This window comes from Prionailurus bengalensis, chromosome C1 (genome assembly GCF_016509475.1).
Source record: "Prionailurus bengalensis isolate Pbe53 chromosome C1, Fcat_Pben_1.1_paternal_pri, whole genome shotgun sequence".
In the NCBI taxonomy this organism is placed as follows: Eukaryota; Metazoa; Chordata; class Mammalia; order Carnivora; family Felidae; genus Prionailurus; species Prionailurus bengalensis.
Window position 1 is genome coordinate 128,029,141 of NC_057345.1, and position 22,015 is coordinate 128,051,155.

A 22,015-nucleotide genomic window follows, 5' to 3' on the forward strand; every position below is an offset into this window, starting at 1 on the left:
ATATCTAATCTGGTTGGCATATTTGGAATACTTCATAATAAATAAAAAAGATCATATCATTTTAGGACTTTACAGACTGTTTACTTTGAAAGAAGCTATAATTCTATGAATTTGAGAACAGCTTTAGGCCATTATTAGTTTAGGGCCTGGGAATTAATATACAAAAAGATGGTTAGTAGTACATTTGTTCTTGGTGTGGCTTAAATTTCTTGAATACTTTTGGAGTGCCAACTGTACTCAAGATAGTCTAGTAGAATATGAAGGAAAGACATAAAAATTGAATCTGTACTTTCACAGAGGCTTATAATCTAGGTGGTGAAATAAATGAACTTTCAACAGTAACAGGCAGATGTTTATGTTCCAGGAGTAATGTCCTAACTTTCTGACCTCCCTCTTTTTCTGTATTGGTTTTTCTCTTCCTGTAGGAAAATATTTGTTTTGTTCCTGCCCATTAATGTGGTTCACTGTAGAATTAACACCAACATATTTAATAGAGAGAAAGTGTTCTAATTATAATTCTTACACAAAAATTTATTTTTGGTAGGAAAAATTAGAGTGCATTAATTTAGTGACATTCACTAAATATTAGTACCAGTTAAAAATGAAATAGAGGGGTGTCTGGGTGGCTCAGTCAGTTAAACATCTGACTCTTGAAGTGGGCACCAAGCTGTGCGTCAGGCTCTGTGCTGATGGCGTGGAGACTGCTTGCGAGATTCTCTCTCTTCCTCTGCTCCTCCCCTGTTCATGCTCTCTCTCTCACAAATAAATAAACTTAAAAAAAAAAATGGAAAATTCGGCAATACTTTTTAATCTATATGAAATAGGCTATTAAGCAACCCAAGCTTTCAGCTTTAAGAATGCTATCCTCCTATAATCCATCTGAACTTGTATTTTGATATGAATACATGTTGCGAATATATCAGCATTCATTTGTTTTCAGGTATTTACATAAATCAGTTGTGTACTTTTTCTTTTCCCAAATTACAAATGCCAAGAACCAGTTACAAAATCAGACTGCCATGAAATCACACAAAGACAAATGTAACGAGTTTTAAAATTTTATTGAAATTCAATTCAGAATTTAACAATTTAAGACAGCATTATTTTGAATATTTTCTAACCAGTATTTTCACCTGCTTTACATGATTTCTGGGAACAACTTTAAAGAACTGATACTTTCTGCTTAATTTTCCATAATATGTCAATTATACATTCATTAAAATCTCAGATAGTTCCCTGAAACTGTTATTTCAATGTCAGAATTTAAAAAAATAAGCCCAAATATTGAAAATTTAAGACATTAATATAGCCACTGTAAAATAGAAAAGAAAAAAAAACCCTTACACAATCTGAACTGTTTAAAATTGTTAACATTTATTGTAGTAATGCAATATGAATTTTTTAACATAACCATATGAATTTTTCATTAAAATGTTCAACCATTTCCTACTGAAGCATGTCCAAAGTTATAAAAATCTTCTCTTTTAAAGTAACCTATATTGAATTAATCCAAAGTAACTGTGGCACTTTAGATAAAACATATACTCCATTGTAGTAGCTTAAGGAATAGCCTGATCAATAGCAGGTTACTGGAAAGAATAAAAACAGCACAGCTTTCTTTAAGGAGTGAGTCGTTTGGGATCACGGGGGAACATTGAGGTCTGGCGAACATTGTGCAATCCCAAAAAAAGCATAGTGACTCGTTCCAATCCTAGGGAAAAAAGTAATCATTAATTCCTTTTCTGAAAACCTTTCAGGGTCTTACTTATTGAAACTACCAACATAGTATCGTCGATTAACAAAATACTTCTATTATTTTGAGTTTATTTAAAATGAACTGTTTTGGGTCTGATACAGAAATAGAAATGATGCTGTATGTGGGAAGGACTAAATGAGATATCCTTAAGTTGTATGGATTCTGTGAACTACAAAAATCTTGTAAATATACAAAACTTACGATTTAAGCAAACACAAAAAAGTTATTTTATAAGCCTGTATGTTTTCAAATGGGACCAGAATCTTAATTATGTAGTCTAGACCATCAGTATAAGACGAGAGCCATAAACTTCTTCAGGGAAGTTTATTAATGGAACCACCAGAAATTTACTGTAATTCAATAGATGTGTAATGTAGTGGTTCCTAGTATAAGACTCTAGGATACATTATTGTAAATGTTCTGAGTGCAGAAGAGACTGATTTTGATACGTGACTTAAATACTGTATCACTGTCAGAATTAAGACCAAGTACCACCTAAGAAACCGAAAAGAACTAGCAAATGAAACTCTGTGTGTGTAATTTATTTCACCAAAGTTGTAGAAGACATTATAGAAAAAATGCAAAGAATATTTTTATACAGCAATAACTTTTAATTTTAAAGGAATGTATTTAACTTCTTTTTTTTAAGTTTTTATTTAAGTAATCTCCACACCCAATGTGGGGCTCAAACTCATGACCCCAAGGTCTAGAGTCGCAGGCTCTTCCAACTGAGCCACCCAGGTGCCCCAGGAATGTATTTAACTTCTAAAACAGAAATATAAATAAGAGAATTGACATTTTTAAAATGTTTGCTTATTTTTGAAAGAGGAAGAGAGCACATGAGTGAGTGGGAGGAGGGCAAAGAGGAGAGAATCCCAAGGAGGCTCTATGCTGCCAGTGCAGAGCCTGATGAGATCATGACTTGAGCTGAAATCAAAGAGTCAGACACTTAACCAACTGAGCCACCAGGCGCCCCTGAGAATTAACATTTTTATTGCTATTCCTTACCAAAAAATCTGCAGCTGTAAATTCGAACTTTGTATTAATCTAATACCAATCTAAAAACCTGACTATATCCCATCTTCCCTTTAATCATTAATTACCAAAAAATGAGTGGTATTTGATAACAATTCAAATGTCCACAAGTTTGATTAAAATTTACATTGTCAACCAGTCACAAAAATATGTGAATTAAACAAAATGCACATTACTGCATACTGAGAGAAAATAGTTGTGCATTTCCCATTTGAACTTAAATTCTAGGGGCGCCTGGGTGGCTCAGTTGGTTAAGCATCTGACTTGAGCTCAGGTCAAGATCTCATGGTTTTGTGACTCTGAGCCCCATGTTGGGCTCTGTGCTGACAGCTCAGAGACTGGAGCCTGCTTCAAATTCTGTGTCTCCCTCTTTCCCTGCCCCTACCCTGCTCACACACTCTCTCTCAAAGATAAATAAACATTAAAACAAACAAACAAAAACAACTAAATTCTGGATCCAGCGGAGCACTGTTTGTAATAACAAAAGGCTGTTATCAACCTACATGTCTATCAAATTTTGATGTACCCTTTCAATAGATTGATTCTATGTAGTGTTAAAAAAATACTGAAAATGTCTAAGTACTGATAAGGAACAAATGAGAAAATACAGTAAGTGACAAATGCAAGGTACTGGATGATTTATACTGTATGCTACAATTTGTGTAAAAATGTATTTTTAAAAGTGTCTACTTTTGCATATGCAAAGATTCTTTTTGCAAAGGTAAAAATAAAACTAGCATCAGTAGTTTCTTACAGGGAGATGAATACATACTCTTCTATACCCTTTTAATTTGAAAAATTTTACAGTACTATATTATTCATTCACCAACCCTCCCACCCAAACAAACATCAAACAAAAATTTCAAGGAAACTATACATTCAGAATTCTTTTAAGAGTCTCTGATAGGGACATCTAGGGGGTGCCTCGGTGGCTCAGTTGGTTGAGATCTGACTCTTGATTTGAGCTCATGATCTCACAATACATGAGCTAGAGCCCTGGGTCGGTCTCTGTGCTGACAGTGTGGATCCTGCTTGGGATTCTATCTCTCTCTTAAAATAAATAAATATTTTAAGAAAAGTTCTGATAGGGACACCTAAAAATTGAGCTAAATTTTTACTTATTCATTTACTCTTAAAAGGTTTATTTTTTATAAATTTATTTTTTTTTAAGTTTATTTATTCATTTTGAGAGAGAGAGAGAGACAGAGAGCATGTGTTCTCATGGGAAGGAGGGGCAGAGAGAGGGAGCAGGCTCGGGCACTGTCAGCACAAAGCCTGATGTGGGGCTGGAACTCAAGAACCGTGAGATCATGATCTGAGCCGAAGAGTCGGACATTTAACTGACTGAGCCACCCAAGTGCCCAGATTTCTTTATTTTTTAAAAGTAATTTCTACACCCAACGTTGGGCTTGAATTTACAACCCTGAAATCAAGAGTTGCATGCTTCTGTGACTGAGCCAGCCAGGTGCCCCTTACCCTTTGTAAATCAGAGTGGTCTCTTACATTTACTCTAGAAGTGGTCCTAAAAGCCAATGAACCATTACATTACAACAAAATATTTAGCAATAATCCAAGCTAACTCGAGGGAGAGCTTCAATTTGGGCTACTGTGAATGAACTCATGGATGCAGAAAACAGGATACTCAATTTAAAAGACATTTTGCTTCTCAACTCTTCAGAGAAAAAAATGGCTAGAAATTTATTACAATATTTTACACACAAATTAGCTGTTCATTTTGTTCCTTGGAAGTCACATTTTCATTTAGTCATAACTCGCAAAATTTGTTATAATTCAAATTTGTACCATACTTAGCACTTATGGACCTATTTGTAAACAATAACAATATATAAAATTTACTTTTTGAAGTCTCATGTTGAAGAAATTTAGTTAGAAATGAATGAACACTTTGCCAAATGAAATCTGGATTGGAACTATATTCTCATAATATTAAAATAATATTACCAATGCCTCCACCAGCATGAGGAGGGGCTCCAAAGCGGAAGGAATCAATGTATGCCTTAATTTTCTCCAAATCTAGGAAAAAAAACAAACAAACTCAAAAGCCCAACATAATTTATCATTTTATTTAGTAACTCAAAAAAAAGTACTAAGCAATAATTATTGTTCAGTAAAGATTAAAACAAATAACTATGTTTCTGAGAAGTCTTTAAAAGGTTTAAAATGTGCTTTTTTCACAATATACATTACTCTCCCAAATATATTTAAGTTGTTTACCAATTCCATGATGTAAGGCTCTCTCTGTTAGCAGCTGAGGATCATGTATTCTCTGAGCTCCTGACAGTATTTCTTCTCCCCTCATGAACATATCGTAAGAGTTGGACTGCTTCTGCAGGGCAAAGCAAACACACGAGAAAACACCACTCTTCTAGTGGCTATCATTCTATTTCCATTACTCATATGAGAGAAAAAAAAAAATCTCTGTTGTTCAAAGAGCAAGGCCATTTCCCCCTACAATTAATGATGCAATCTGCTCCAATGAACACAATTTGTTTCTCCAAAACAAGATTAAACTAGTGAGAGCTGAATAATAACTTCTTCCTTCCCTCTATCAGATTTTATAGTCCCCTCCTCTAACACGTTCCAATAGCAAATCAGAGCACCATATCTAACTGGTAAGAAGTAGTGCCGATTCTCATTTCACTTTATCATCTGAAATGTTTTTAAGTATGATATAATTTTGAGACATTTTTGGAACTTCAAATTATCAACAGGTGTAGTCTTTTTAATTTAGATTTTTAAAAATTTTAACAAAAGTAAATTGAACATCAGTTTACCATAGCTTAACCTATTCTCTTATCATGTTTTAACTTACTTTCCCTGTCTTCCAGTAAACCAATGGTTCTCAAAGTATGATTCCTGGATCAGGAGCCTCAGTATTACCTAGAACTTGTTAGAAATACAAATTATTAAGCTCCTTCAAGACTAACTAATCAGAAAGTCTGGCGATGGGGCCCAGTCATCTGTGTTTTAAAAAGCCCCCCAAGTGATTCTGATGCACAATGAAGTTTGGGAAGCACTGTAAGGGAAAAACAGTAAAAGGTCAAAAGACAATACAAATTAAATGAACTCCCAGGACAAAATGTTGTTTTTTTAGTTCAAAGTCAATGATAATAATATGCACTATAGTCTGCAAATCTAATGATACTATTTATTATTTATATGGCATTTCTTTCTCATAAATCTTCAAAAAATGAACCATGAAAATGATTTTTTTTTTAAAGTTTTTTTTTTTTTTTTCAACATTTATTTATTTTTGGGACAGAGAGAGACAGAGCATGAATGGGGGAGGGGCAGAGAGAGAGAGGGAGACACAGAATCGGAAACAGGCTCCAGGCTCTGAGCCATCAGCCCAGAGCCTGACGCGGGGCTCGAACTCACGGACCGCGAGATCATGACCTGGCTGAAGTCGGACGCTTAACCGACTGCGCCACCCAGGCGCCCCGAAAATGATTTTTAATGTAGGCTTTGGGACTAATTTTCTGGAATATTCAAATTTCATAATATCACTCTGACCTGAATTGGCAGAAACTAGTAGTAATATATATAGTGGCCCATCAAAATTGCAAATTACTGATGAAAACCATTATTCCCATTGTACAATTTAACAAAGTCACAATAAAGCTTCCCCCCCCCCCCCCATTATTTAAAATAAAATTACTTACGGGATTTCTTGGGTCAGGCATGGTATAGAAAGGTCTGACAGCCAATGGATATTTATCAAGAATATAAAAATCTGTATCATACTATAAAAAAATGATTAAAATAAATTAAAAAAATTTTTAACCAAAGTAAAAAGAAGGCTAACGTTTTGGTAATTGTCTTTTTAAAAATAAGTTTTGTCTTCAAAATTATATAATTACACTGTATATACAATAAATATTCTTCTTTCAAGGAACATCTGTATCCTAAGGTATTTTGTCATCATGTTATAAACTCCTCTAATAATTAGTTTTTGGAAGCTTTTATTATTCAATAATAGTTCAAATATTGTTTTCTTTCTTTCTTTTTTTTTTTTGGATATGTAATCTCTTTGTAATTTCTTCCCCATTAAAAATTATGCTGCAATAAAGTGATTTTCATTCCTTTCCTTTGTTAATCTAATTTCAGATACAATTTAACTTTTGTTAAATTATTCTAAATCTCTTTGGGTTTTACAAAAACTATATTAAATCTATAAATTATACTAGGAAAAACTGGCATCTTTTACAATATTCATCTTTAAAAAACCTCGATTATTTTCCCAATAATTTAAAATTTTGTACAGATATCTAAAAGAAATCTGGTAGTTTTCTTCAAATAAAAACTATAATTGAAATAAATCAGTAACATTAACATGAAGTTATGACATTTTTGTTAGAAAGAATAATTATTATATGATCCAGATTTAATGAAAAACAATCACATTTCAACGGTTTTGATGCTAACCATTTTGCTACAACTCAAGCACAGAGGGAAAGTCAATAGAGCTGACAAACCGGAACCAGCTCTGCTGAAACAGCACTTTAAAGGTGTAAACTCAATACTGCAGTTTCAGAAAGAAGTGAGCTCCCCAGTCAGTCTTGAGTACAACCAGCAGGAGGAGCTCAAGGTCTGTCTTCATTCACACACAATTCTTTGTATTTCTTGGAAGATCACACTAAATTCAGCTTTTATCTTCTTTCGAGTTTTAAAAAATGAGATAGGAAAGCAGCAGAGGCAGAAAAGAAAACTCATTCCCCTTCAAGTCCCATTAATCGGTGAGGGTACTCAGAAAAGATTGTTTCTAAATAATTTCAAATCATCTTGAGGTCCTTTCTGACTAACCTGACAGTCTGATACAGATACTACTTTTAGGGATACCTCAGTACAACTTAGTACAAAAATCAAATAATGAGCTAATCAAACTTACTCAGCAAAGCTTGTCTGAATATTTTTTATTTCTCCAAGAATTAAAAAAAATCTATCAGCCTCCTTGGTTTTTTAATTTATTCTGGAATCTTAACATTCTGGAAGACTGTCCCCCCTGCAACTGTTCTTTAGTACCAGATTTAGAAAAAGAAATCCAGCATGTAGTCCTACCTTTTCCTTCACCAAACGACCCAACAGTTTTTCATTTGGTGTACTGAAGAAAAAAACAAAACCAAAAAAACTCCATGAAATTAGATATTTGAAGATCAAATAGCAACTTTAAATAGTTTTAAGTTAATAAGGCACCTCTTCTATTTGAGGTTCTCAAAGGATAAAAAATGTGGACAAAATACATAATTGTCTATCCTGCTCTTTTTTAAAAAGGCAGTTACAGTGACTTAACATTTAGTAGGTGCTACTCAAAAATATTTAAATAAAATGATAAACAGATTTAGTAATTCACAGATTCAGAAATAACATGGATGAATAATTTCCCACAATTATACATAATAAAAGTTCGCTATAGCAACATAGGCTACATTCTTGCCATTAAGTAGTTCTACTTTAAAATGATCTCTTTTTTGTTACTCTTTAAGTTTGTTTGTTTTGAGAGAGAGAAGGGGCAGGGAGAGAGCAGGGAAGCAGGGAAGGGGCAGAGAGAGGAGAGAGCGAATCCCAAGCAGGCTACATGCTCAGTGCAGAGTGACGTGGGGCTTGATCTCACAACCGTGAGATCATGACCTAAGCTGAAATCAAGGTCAGATGCTTAACTGAATGAGCTGCCCAGGTGCCCCTAAGTTACTCTTTATCAAAGGTTTATAAAACAAAAATCAGTATTTCCAAGTCTTTAAAATTTAATAGTGTTATATAAACCTATTAAATTTCTATACCTAAGAGGCTGTTACTTTAGCTTCTATCCTATGTAAGAACAATTGCCAAAATAATCAAGAAAATATTGCTCAGCTTAAAATAATTACAGAATTTATAGTTTGCTTTAAAATGCAATCTAGCAACGAAGGAGATGCTTAAATCCATAAGTGCATATTACTGTTAAATAAACAAAAATAAAGAGTTTTGAGCAAAATACGCTTAAAAAAAGCCCTAAAAAAGACAACAACCACCCCTTGCACTCCTACATCCATACAAATTATTGTGAGGGGTTAAATATTTTAACTTAAGAACTTTTTTTTTTTAAAAAAAATTTTTTTTTCAACGTTTATTTATTTTTGGGACAGAGAGAGACAGAGCATGAACGGGGGAGGGGCAGAGAGAGAGGGAGACACAGAATCAGAAACAGGCTCCAGGCTCTGAGCCATCAGCCCAGAGCCTGACGCGGGGCTCGAACTCACAGACCACGAGATTGTGACCTGGCTGAAGTCGGACGCCCAACCGACTGCGCCACCCAGGCGCCCCTAACTTAAGAACTTTTGAACAAAATATAAGTACCGTAGATAGTAACTGCTTTATTAAACCACATAATTTGCTTCAAAATTGTAAGACATATGATGTGAATTTAGATAGCATAATACCATATACCAAATAAAGAACAGATATTTTTATAAGTTTGGAGATCGTAATTTTATGCGCTAATCCTGTGTGGTGATGGATTTAGACTGCTGTCTACCTTCTCTAACACAATGACTTAGAGAACTAACATATTAGATGACAAAATCATAGGCAGTAGTCACTATCTTTAAAGTGTTACAAATATGGGGTAGGTGGGGACAAAAAAATGGTCTTTATAAACAAAACTATCGAAGCTCAGGCAAACCACATCAAACAACATTTTATTTCAGATCACACATTAAACAAACCAGGATCATGCTCTATACCAAAGTTAATAAAACTGAGGTTTATTACCTGGGTGAAAGAAAGATCATCATTCATTAATATACTCATTCTTTCATATCTTAAATCTAATTTACTAAAAAATTAAAAAAAATCACAAAGTCAAACCTCAGATCTTCTTCATCTCCCATTTCGATTCCAGCTTCCCTAAGCATAGCCAATGCTTCACAATACTCCAGTCTTAAAGTTGGCTCCAAAAATTTGAATGGCTCACATGGGAATTGTTTATTCACTGTCCGAATTTCAGTTTGAAACCTATTTGTACAATGATGCAGAGTTAATAAAAAAAATATATGAAGTGTTTTCTCCACAAGAGGTCACTGTGGCAACACATAAAAATTTTACTGATACTGATGAAATAAGGAGCATATAGTTCTATTCTTCTACAGACTTTATATATTTTTTAAAACAAAGAAACATTTTTAACATTTCACAGGAGTCATTATATGTGCAACAATGAGGAAAGGGCAATCTGAGTAGGTTCAGTGGTGGTAGCAGTAGCAGCTCCATGGTCAGCCAAGTGCCTTCTTCAGGTGAACCACTCAGCCCCACAGACGCTTCTAGCTGTCTGGGGAGCCCATTCCCTAATGGCCGGCTGATGTAGACCCAAGAGTCTACTGCACATACTCTTAGTTCTATGTGTTCTACTGATAACAAATTTTTAAATTCAGAGGTAACTCAAAAGAAAATGCTTTTAGAGTAATGTTGTTTTGTGTAACATCAGCCTCAATACAAAAATTGCCTTGGGGACTTCTAGGCTCTTCTGTAGTAGTGGCAACAGCTAAGAAAAAAACACCTGGTAGGTGTTAAGTACCTATGTCATACAAAATCATTCTTTGAATCAGTGTATGCACCAGGAAACAGTGTTATCAACAAATTCTTTACGTTAAAGACAAAATTTAAATACTCAAAATATTTAACACCTTTCTCAGTCTCATCTTGTTTTGCCACCCCAGTGGTATTAAAGGATTAAAAACCATAACTTACACCAGTTAACACTGTTAGTAATATAAAATACCCATTTTATGAGGCATTAAAAGGAGCTTTTTAATCCTTTAACACTTGTTATCATCAAGGCAGACCAAATTAATGAATACTTATCTTCCCCCATCCCCATTATACTGTAAGTTTGTAAGTGCCAACTTCCCATTTTAATAACCACTACAGTATAGGTCTAGCCTTTAAACAATAGGCACAAGACAAATATTTACTGCAATTAATTGTGGAAGATCCTATTTTAGTAAGATTTAAAAAGCATATCTTTGCTATTTATGGATGAAATGACAGCTGGGATTTGCTTCAAAATAATAGGGGGTGGGAGAAATGGGTAAACAAAACTGGCCATGGGTTAACAATAGTTGAAACTGGGTGATGAGTACATGGGGTTCATTAGGCCAATCTTTCTATTTTGTATGTGTCTTGAAATTTTATGTAATGAATAGGATTGAAAAGTATGTTTATATTCCATGAAAGCAGTAGAAATTAAAACATTATCATCTCCTGATTAGTCTTAAAGACTTTCATGGGAGCAATAAAGCTTAGCCATTGATTTATTCAAATCTTTTTTTTTTTTTTTAATGTTTTATTTACTTTTGAGAGAGAAAGAGAGTACAAGCTGGGGAGAGGCAGAGAGACAGGGAGACACAGAATCCAAGGTGGGCTCGGAACTGTCAGCACAGAGCCCGATGTGGGGTTCGAACTTGTGAACTGCGATCATGACCTGAGCCAAAGTCGGATGCTTAACTGACTGAAGCCACCTGTACACCCGATTTATTCAAATCGTGATGTAATAAGAAGGGTTAAGAAGATCCCAATAATTGATCTTTAATTTTTAAAAAAAAATTTTATTTTTGAGAGAGAGAGAGCACAAGTGGAGAAGGAGCAGAGAGAGGTGGAAACACAGAATCTGAAGTAGGCTCCAAGCTCTGAGCTGTCAGGACAGAGCCTGATGTGGGGCTTGAACTCATGAACTGTAAGATCATGACCTGAGCCGTCCGATGCTTAACCAACTGAGCTACCCAGGTGCCCCCCCAAAATTGATTTTTAAATTGCCTTTCTTTGCCTTGGATATTAATCCCCATTCGTTTCTATTAATGGTAATACAAAAATATAACTACCAATATTTTAAAATACATTTGTATATTATTCTTCTATGAGAAATAAGTACTAAGGATAAACATGAGAGGGACATGACACAAGCTAGGTAATCCAACTTAAAACTGACACAGAAACTTAAAATTACTAAATGACTTAAAGAATATAAAAAGGCTTTTCTTTCTAGGTTGCCACCTTAAGTCTACTTGAAAAAGTCTAGTGATGATGGTGTCTGAGTCTCTAATTTGTAAACAAAGATTTGATTAAACCCAAGGGCCCAATTCATGCTTGATCTGTTATTACAAAAACCAAAGTGGAAATTTTATATTCCAGTATTAAAGAGAGAAGATATCAAAACCCAAAATAAACAGATGTCAGAAACTTTCTTGAGTTATAAATGTGAAAAGAAAATGAGAAAAGCTCTGTTCCTTCACTGTAGTTTCAAATGGTATTTTATTTTATAAGGAAACATTAGTTGTCCCATAGATTATCTGAATGAAAATTGCTTTAAATAAACTGTACCGAAATGTTTCAGACAACTAAGGTTAAAAAAAAAAAGGCTGCCTACAATTACGTAGTCATCAAAGTAACAATGCAATGCAGAGAACACCTGGAAAATATTGGTGCTTATGCTACAAGATTTTTGTAAGATCAATAATTTAGACTTGCCATGGAGTAAATAAGATTCACAGTACTTTCTGAATCCCTTTTAAGTATCAATGAAGCATATCCAAATACATCAACAATTAACAGTTAAATCAGTACTCTTCAAATAAAAACTTCAAATACAGTCCTTTGTCAGTTATCAAAGCATTAGATAAGTCTACTCTAGCCTAATATTTAAGTACTGTTTCAAATATGGAGAAAGGAAAAAAAAGACTCTTGATCTTACTAAACTTATTTTCCATTTTCTTTTCCTATTTTCTCTGTGTTAAACATCATCACAAGTAAACAACTTTCAATGACCTTTAAGGGAGAAACTATTTGCCACTTTAGAGGGTATACCTAATGTGAACATTTTACATAATTCAATTTTTTGAACACCCTGAACATGTCTATTAACTTTCTATAAGATTCTTATCAGCACATTATTATTATTACCACTACCAGTTTGATAATAAACTGTTATAAAGGTAATATAGGCTGCATTTCTTTCAGACATTCAGGATGTAACATAAAGGGAAAAATATAGTTAGGTTGGTTCACAATCTGGTAAACTTCCCCACCAAAATGAGGTTAACTAGCTGAAGTCCAAGCTGACTTGGATCTAGAAGTACTAGTTTGAAGTATACATTTTTTCACTAATTAACTACTGATCATCTAAGTGGCAAGTACTCTCCTCCATATATATTTATGTTTATATATATAGCTTTACACTTTCAATTCATAAATTGCTTTATTTTGAAGAACTCAAACTGATTAGACATTAAGTCCACATAGGGATATAAAATATGTTTTTACCTTTCTTGGAGTCCTTTGAATATTTGTACTAAGGTGTCAGCAATTTCTTCCACAACTTCATGGTAATGGTAATTAAAAGCCATTTCAATGTCCAAACCAACAAATTCAGTTAGATGTCTGTGGGTATTTGAGTCTTCAGCTCTGAATACTGTAACATTAATAAAAGAAACAGACAGTAAATGGAAATTTTGGAAATTTGGGGACTTAAACATAAAATTTTTTTTTTTTTCCAACGTTTATTTATTTTTGGGACAGGGAGAGGCAGAGCATGAACGGGGGAGGGGCAGAGAGAGAGGGAGACACAGAATTGGAAACAGGCTCCAGGCTCTGAGCCATCAGCCCAGAGCCCGACGCGGGGCTCGAACTCACGGACCGCGAGATCGTGACCTGGCTGAAGTTGGACACTTAACCGGCTGCGCCACCCAGGCGCCCCTAAAATTTTATTTACTAGTACTCAAATGGTATTATTTTCATTATCATTATAGGGTTTTGGAAAAACTTTTGATAAGCCATCTGTTTCAGCATTCTCTTGGACAGCAAGTTCATTATCAACTCTTAAAATCATGTAGTAAAAGCTGTAACAAATGTAAATTAATAAATGAGGCTCAGGAGAATCCCGAGGGAGTGCAAGATCCTGAAGAGCCTTTTCAGTAATTAAAAATAGGTCCAACAGTGAGTTCTTCTCAATTTTATTAAAACTTGACTCAAGCTAAATGAAATTTGTAAAAATGAAATAACATTATATATATTCTAGCCATTACCTCAGTCCAGCTCTTACTGTCCACACTGTACTGTCCTTTCCCAGTCTTCCTGACTCTAGCTCTGCTCCATCTTTTCTACACGATTAATATTCCTATAACACATCCTTGCTCAGTAATTAACTAATTAACTACTGATCATCAATGGTTCCCAAATGGTGACTGAATGACAAAAAATCTAAAACCTTTACGTTTTTATAATTTAATCTTACCCTATATTTTCCATTTCTTCTTAACACTAACTAGTCTTATTTTTTATTTTCTCCCATGCTCTTTACTCATTCTGCTTCTGCTAACTAGAAAATGTAGTCTGTCCTTAAAGCCCACTTCAGTTTGCATTCTCTTTTCTGGTAACTCTAGCAAATTCCATCTTCTCCCTCTTTTTACACTATCTATACTACATAATTAACACCAATCTGCTGATTGTACACAGCACAATCTGATTATTCACTGTGAAAATCAGTTGATTATTTCCTGAGACTGCAATATGTATGCATGTCTTATTCTGTCTGGGGAGCAGGGACAATGTTTATTCCCTTGTCACTCAAAACATGGTCTGCAAATCAGCAGCATCAGCAGTACCTGGGACCTTATGAGAACTGCAGAATCTCAAGCCTCCCTCTAGACCTAATGGTCAGAATCTGTATTTTAACAAGATCTTCAAGTGATTCATGTGCACATTAACATTTGAGAAGTGCTGGTTGATTTTTTTTTTTTATGTACATGTTATCTAGCACAAGGCTATGTATGCAGCATACATTAAAAAAATTAGTTAATAAATCCAGAAAATTAACACAATTAATGCTCTTGCCAGTTTCTAACAGCAGGTATTTAATTTTTATTTAGCTACCAAAAACATATATATAAAATAACTTGGTAAGTTTTATAGAATGAAGCAAAGCTGGTTTTTGCTTATAACCCACTTTATTAAATAATCTGCCACATGATTATGTGTCCATGCTTAACTTTAAGCCAATATTTCTTAAAAGCCATGTCAACATAACCAAGTAAATATCAGATATTTCTTGTTAATAAATTCTAATGGACTTTATAGCACATTCTCAATGCTAAGAACAGTACAAACAATAATACTAAAATAGAACAGCTCTGAAATAAAATTGGTAGCAGAGTGTACAGAGGTACATTTGTAAGCTTACAACAGTAGTAAGGGGCTATCAAGGACAACAAATTACATTTTTTGAAAGATTGCAACTACTTGTTCTTTAGTGTTCATGGAGAGTTGAGAGTCCAAACAGGAGCTAATTACACCTAAATAATAATAAATAATATACTCAGGTATATTTCAGGGGGCATATATTATCAAAGCATGCATTTTCAAAATGAGATCTTCCCTAGGCAAACATTTTCTTCAGCAAACTTCTGTAGGGATATCAAATGGTTATGCATCTATTCACATAAGCGATGTTCAACTACTTAAAGAACTATTGAGCATACAATTTTGGGGGGGGGGGGAATTTCTACCTAAGCACATTGTCTTTTTTCCCTAAAAGTCTAGTGGCTCCCCCCTCCAAAAAAAAAATTGTTTTAAAGTTTATTTCTTTCGAGAGAGAACAAGATAGAGAGAGTGAGTGTGAGAGAGCTCACCAGCAAGCATGGGGGAGAGACATGAGACAAGAGACAGAGACAAAGAATCCCCAGCAAGTTCTGGCTGGCTGTGAAGCCCAACCTGGGGACTCAAACTCAGGAACTATGAGATCATGACCTGAGCCATAATCAAGAGTCAGATGCTTAACCCACTAAGTCACCCAGATGCCCCAAGTTTTTAAAGTCTAGTGTTTACATAGCCAACATATAAAAGGATTTAAGCTTTCAAAATGTCTGTACCTAGAGGCACCTGAGTGGCTTAGTCAGTTGAGTGTACAACTTCGGCTCAGGTCATGAGCTGATGGTTTGTGGGTTTGAGCCCTGCATCGGGCTCACGGCCATCTGTGCAAAGCCTGCTTCAGATCTTCTTTCCCCCTCCCTCCCCATCCCCCGCTTGCATGCTCTCTCAAAAATAAAATAAACATTAAAAAACAACAATAAAATATCTGTATGTAAAATGTGTTCCTAAAACCATAACTACAGTACAATTAATAAATTTTGAGAAAACCATAACCACCAACACCTTACCCGGTCCAATACAGAAAACCTTCTCAAAATCAGCACAAATACACATTTGCTTGTACAGCTGTGGGGACTGGGCCAGGTATGCATTATTTTTAAAATAGGACACAGTAAATACATTGGCTCCTCCTTCACTGGCAGCTGAAATGTAAACATTTTTGTTATTATAAATAACTGTGAACTTATCAATGCAAAGTTCTAGTAAAAACAGTTTACATACTTTTGGTTTAAGTATTTCACTTAAAAAAAAAAAAACCTGGAAAATCAAAAATTGCAGAGAAACCATAGTCTATGTAAGTCTTATACCTGATTCTAAACAGTTCATATTTAGATCAGATTTACTTCTTTGGCTATCCCTTCATTTTGCTTTTTCAGATATATACACTCCCTTTCTGCATCAATTTCAAATCTATTAAAGCTACTGTAGAAGGCCAAAATATTTTTTAAAAAAGGAGAAGATATTCTTAATGATTCTATCTTAATGATTGTATTCTATCAAGAATACAATGTTCAATTCTTGATTTATAACTAAATGCCATTTGTAATACACTTTTTAGTGTTATTTAAGCAACTTAAAAAGAGTTAAATGATTAAAATAAAGTTCTCATATAAGAATGAGAATTAATGAGATTTTCTAACTTGTAGTATTTAGTAGTATTACAATGCAGTTTATACAAAACAAAATTGCAATACCAATTTAGAAAGAAACCTACATAATGAAAGTAGTTTCTAATGCAACATATGTAACAACAATCTTGTTTCATGTGCTACTGCCTAATTTTATAATCACTACCACATAATGACTTCTGAAAGGAGATGTTGTATTATTGGTGTCAGTGATATGTGACTGCTGCTATATAGCAGTCTTCAAAATAAAAAGTCTCATGGCAATAAACCTTAAGGGATAGTCGGGATTCTCAAATTGAAAAAAATTAATATTAAACAGCTTGGGGAGAGCAAATTTATTTTTAAAAATTAAGAGAAATCTCTTAAAGCATACCTGAGATAATTTTAGGAGTTTGGATCTCCACAAAACCCTTGTTAATTAAAGTTTCTCGGAAAAGCTGGCAGATACCAGACTGGAGACGGAAGACTGCCTGACTAGTTGATGTCTAAAAGACAATAATAAAATCTAATGAAATCAATTCCACACATTAACTGAGATGGATTTATTTTCGAATCAGGCCACCTGCCTGGAAAGTTCACAGAGGAAACACTTCATTGTATGAGAGAAAAGTTAGGTCAGATGACAATTAGTATAAGGATATATTTTTCATATTACAGGAGAATGGCAATTTTGCCTTTTAAAATCTCCAATGTCTCCAACTCGACTTTGCTGAGAGTCTATAAGAGATTAGAGAGTAGTTTAGACATAAACTAAGACGCTCAAAAGATTTCAAGTACACAATACTTTCCAAAATGTGAAGTCAAAGTAGGGGTTAAAAATGTGAATGCTTACAAGGGCCAGACAAATAACATAAATGGAATAAATGAATGACACTTCCTGAGTGGTACAGGGCATAGTAGAGGACATAATGCCCCGTCTGGGGTGCTAGGTAATGTTGCCATGCCACAGTATTGCCAGATTTACTTCCCACTTTTTAAGAAAAGCCATCTACATTTAATGTGCAAATCCTTACTTTACAACAGTAGCAGTGAATTTAAATGAAAAAAAAAAAAAAAAAAAAAAAAAAAAAAGATACCCAAGAAAAATACTACTGGGGCCAAATTCTATAGGCACAACCAAAAACTTGTGGGAATACACAGCATGGACAAATAGAGTATGATGCCTAACTACTGTGGCCAAAATTATGAAAAACCTGAGGTTTCTAGGCAGTATCAAGGACTTTTGATTATTGTTATAGCCTCTTCTATAGAGACTACAGATGAAAATAAAAAAGGAAGTGGGACAAAAAAGCAAATACTCAGGGGAAACGTTAAGAGTGTACAATAAAGGTAGACCCATATGATTGCAGAAAAGTTGGAAAGAACTCTTAAGGTGACAAAGAATTTAAGCTTTAGGTAGAATATTTAAGGAGAAAGATGTGGTCAAAACATACAGAAAGATGACACTGGTTTTACTACAATAATGAAACCATTGAACTCTTTCACTTGCAACCAAACCAGAAAGGGAAACAGAAGACCTATGAGATTACTAAATAAACCACAAGGGCCAACTACTTCTTTTATTAATTCTGTGCTCAGATCAAATTCAAAGGATTGAGGCATTAATTACTAATCTCTACCTGGTCATTCTAAAATGTGCATATAATTTCTTGCACAATTTTGTAGTGATATTAATGGTTATGTTCTTACTTACTAACTTGTCAAAAACAGGTATCACTTGGGAGCAAACCCATTTATTGGCTTCATGTTCCTTTGTCATTTTAAAATGATGCAAGTCAATATCCCATGAATTACAGCTCCACGGTCCTTGTGCCTGCAATTCTTTTTAGGGGAAGGGTCAGTCAGTCAGTAAGGTACATTGCTTTCTGTATTGTCATATGTATAGGCAATGAGTTCTATAAACTTGAGACATGTATGGTATCCCTGTCCACCTTGATTTTGGCACAATCATGTCACTTAATAAATAAATGAGGCATACCCTGAGATCAATAACTCTGTTGTCTAATCTTGTATCCTGGTTAACAGTAGCTCTTCCTTCCTAAAAAAAGATGAAAAAACAGATTTTACTAATTTTTTTAATAACACAAAAACACTTTAAGAAGCCATGCTTACTTTTAAGTGAGAATAGGTGTGCTTATGTGTGTTAATATTATACCCCCAAATCAGAATTCTGAGAAACAAGAAGCAGGGCCAGAGAGAAGCTATTGTTAAAAGAGACATGGAAAGAAGAGAAATGTGAATGAACAGAGGTCAATGCTTTCTTTACATCTCGCATCGCCTCAAAGCCTTGCCTCATTACTGGGACATGAGAAGAACTAACCACCTGTGCCTTTATTGATTCCTGGATATTACCTGCTAGTTAAAGACTGAAGGAACAGATAAAACTGATGGAGTAGTGGGTCTCAAAGTACGTTCTGGGCACCACTAAATGTCCCAAAGACACTTTCAGGAGTCCATGAAATCAAACCTATTTTTCACAATGACACATTTTCACTCTGTACTGAGTTTTTCCAAAGTTTCATGATGTGTGCTTTCACAACAGAATAACTGCAGAGGCAGGTAAGAGAATTTAATTGTTGCCTATTAAGTCAGACATTATAAAGATGTGTAGACACGTAAGACATGTCACTCTTGCCACAAAATTATTTTTTGTTTTTGAAAATATTTTTCAAAAAAGTTATTTGTCATTCATAAATTATACATAAATACATGATATTACTGTTATTTTTAAAGAATTAATACTGAAAAATTTCCTGTTTTAACTTCTAATACTGCAAAATATTGACAGATATACCTACGAATATAAAAGTTTGTGGGGGCAATTATTTTTAGGAGTGTAAAGGGATCTTGAGATTAAGAAGTTTGAGAATTGTTGATGTAAAAGTAAATTTAGATAAAAAATGAAGCTCAAATCAAATCACAGATATCTTCACACAAAAGTAGGACATCAAGTTTTCAATGTTTTGTAAACTAAATACAGAGGAAGCACAGTATTTCAAAAATATAGTTTTAACCTCTTCTCCTTCCACCTCAGGCCGAACAGCATCATCCAGCTGCAAGGGCAGGCGGGGTTCAGCCAAACTGATCACATAAATCTGAAAGTGAGAGATTACCAAAAATATCATGAAGCACACAAAACCTGTTATCTTTGCTTTAAAAAAATCTGCAGTTGACTTAAATATGAAGGTATGTTTGCATACATCTTAACTGAAACTACTTGCTAAAAATCAAACAAAGATGTACATGTTTTTTCACCTATAAAATGGGAATAATATTTCTTGTTAACATCCCTATGTTGTTGGAACAATGAGATAACACATATATTAACACTTTGTAAACACTAATATGCCTACCAATATGACAAATAAGTACTAACTGGAGTCAAGGGGCCTCAACTTAAGGCTTTGCTTTGTCACATAAAAGCTGTTGTTAGGCAAATCATTTAACCTCAAGAGCTTCAATATCCTACTCTGTAAAATAAGGTCTGCAATGAGAATCAAATGGAGTAATGAATATGAAAACATTCTGCTCTTTTGTGGGAGCCATTAAACAAATGTGTTATCACTGTTAATAGCATTTGGCATTTCTACCACTAGGACCAAAGTCAACCCAACCCTGCCTGTACATCTCCTCCCTTTTCTCATTCTTTTCCCAAATATCCCTTCCTTACTTTATATCTCATTTCTTGCTGCTCTTCTGGATTGGAAGCCACCACAGAAGGTATTCTTTTATGGTGTTAAAATTCCTTTTTATTTGTTAAATTCATTCACATTAATTGTACATTTTAGCACTAAAAAGCAGTTAGGTCATAAAGAATGAGCTAGGGTTTTTTTTGGCTACTCTTAAAAACATGTTACCCTATTAGTTACTCCCAATTAAGCCTGGAAAACCTGTTAAAGCACAAAAGGGAAAGAGACCTTATTTAGTTAATTCAGGGAAGGAAATCATATTCTTCCAGTCAGTAGATCGCATTTAGCACTCAGCTCAGACTCTTCAAGAAAAAGTGTCAGAAGGATACTGCAGTCCTCTTTATAGTAAAATAGATTTGTCACCACCTCTATACTCAAGTTATAGTGTTTCCCTTTGATGAGTTAACAGAAACGTGATTTCCCATGCAAAGCTGGAGAATGGAACAGCTACTCCTTCTACTTTTATAACTAGTAGAAATTCACTTCATCAGGTTGTAAGTACTCTGATCCCCATAACTTCACAGTGCTGGAAGAAAGTATGTACTCACTAACTGCTGGCTGAATAAATACATAAATGATAGGAAAGAATCAGTGCTTCTTATAAGATCCTTTTTAGGATATGATACTTTATACTTTGTGAGATACTTTATAATTATTTCCATTAAAACAAAATTTGTAAGCTTTTTAGGCTTTATATTTCTCATTAACATTTATTAAGTATTGAATGCTAAATATTAGAGTATTTTAGTTTTTTAAGTTTATATTTTGAGAGAGTGAGTGCATGCATACACACAAGTAGGAGAGGGACAGAGAGAGGGAGAGAGAGAATCCCAAGCAGGCTGTGTGCTGTCAGCACAGAGCCTGATGCAGCGTTCAATCCCACAAATCCCATGATCCCTCAGATCATGACCTGAGCTGAAATCAAGAGTCAGAAGCTTAACCAGCTGAGCCACCCAGGAACCCCAGGTAACTAGAATATTTTGGAAGTACATTTACTTGCTGTATTCACTAAAAATTTTTAATTAAAATATTGAAAAAGAAGTGTTACTTGGAAGATAGGAGGTTGTTTTACTTGGTCAGCATACCCTTAGGTTGGTTTGCTTTTACTAGGTTACCTACTTCTTGGTGGGCTTAGTATGAAATGAAGCTTACACAAAGAGAACATAGTAATCTGACAAGTCAGTAATAAATATAAGATTTTTTAAGTCTTGAAGTGTTCCCATGACGACTCCAGTTAAAAACAACCTAGTACTCCCAAATTAGTGTGCATGTATGAGTCTTTCTGCATCTGTCAGTCTCCCTGACTGCTCTCTTACACATGCTCACACACATACAAATACACATACAGGGGTGAGGATGGGAAGGATCTACTCCTTAAGAAAAATTTAATGATGCATATTGTAGATACAAACTAGGCCTGGACCTGAGAACTGCAGGTTCAAAACTGCAAGGTTATTTCAAAAGCACTAAATATTTTTGAGTTCACTTACAGTATTTTAGAAGTCAATGGTAATGAACACTTCTAGTTTTTTTGTCCAAGAACAAAATGAACGTGGGGTAAATCTTGTATGAAAGAAGTTATTGCTAGAATGTAAAACCAACACAGTTTTGCCTCTTTTGATTTCTCTACACTGTATATTATCAGAAATATGATGACAATAAGGAAATATAATCATTAAGAGCGTAATTAATCAACCATTAGAAGTTATTAT

At 34.4% G+C, this 22,015-nt stretch overlaps 1 protein-coding gene across 3 annotated transcripts in view; it reads right to left on the reverse strand.

Moving 5' to 3' along the window:
- Nucleotides 1-1,042: 1,042 nt before the first annotated feature.
- The window catches only part of DARS1 (aspartyl-tRNA synthetase 1), a 64,551-nt gene continuing 43,578 nt past the window's right edge, over nt 1,043-22,015 (reverse strand). For all 3 annotated transcript variants that reach the window (XM_043573323.1, XM_043573322.1, XM_043573324.1), the window contains 11 exons: nt 19,629-19,709; nt 18,593-18,652; nt 16,988-17,099; nt 15,994-16,128; nt 13,103-13,250; nt 9,656-9,802; nt 7,871-7,913; nt 6,475-6,555; nt 5,027-5,138; nt 4,754-4,825; nt 1,043-1,711 (listed from right to left, as the gene is read on the reverse strand). In XM_043573323.1, the coding sequence (XP_043429258.1) occupies nt 1,620-1,711; nt 4,754-4,825; nt 5,027-5,138; nt 6,475-6,555; nt 7,871-7,913; nt 9,656-9,802; nt 13,103-13,250; nt 15,994-16,128; nt 16,988-17,099; nt 18,593-18,652; nt 19,629-19,709 (1,083 nt within the window). In that variant the 3' untranslated portion in view covers nt 1,043-1,619. The remainder of the gene's footprint in view (nt 1,712-4,753; nt 4,826-5,026; nt 5,139-6,474; nt 6,556-7,870; nt 7,914-9,655; nt 9,803-13,102; nt 13,251-15,993; nt 16,129-16,987; nt 17,100-18,592; nt 18,653-19,628; nt 19,710-22,015) is intronic.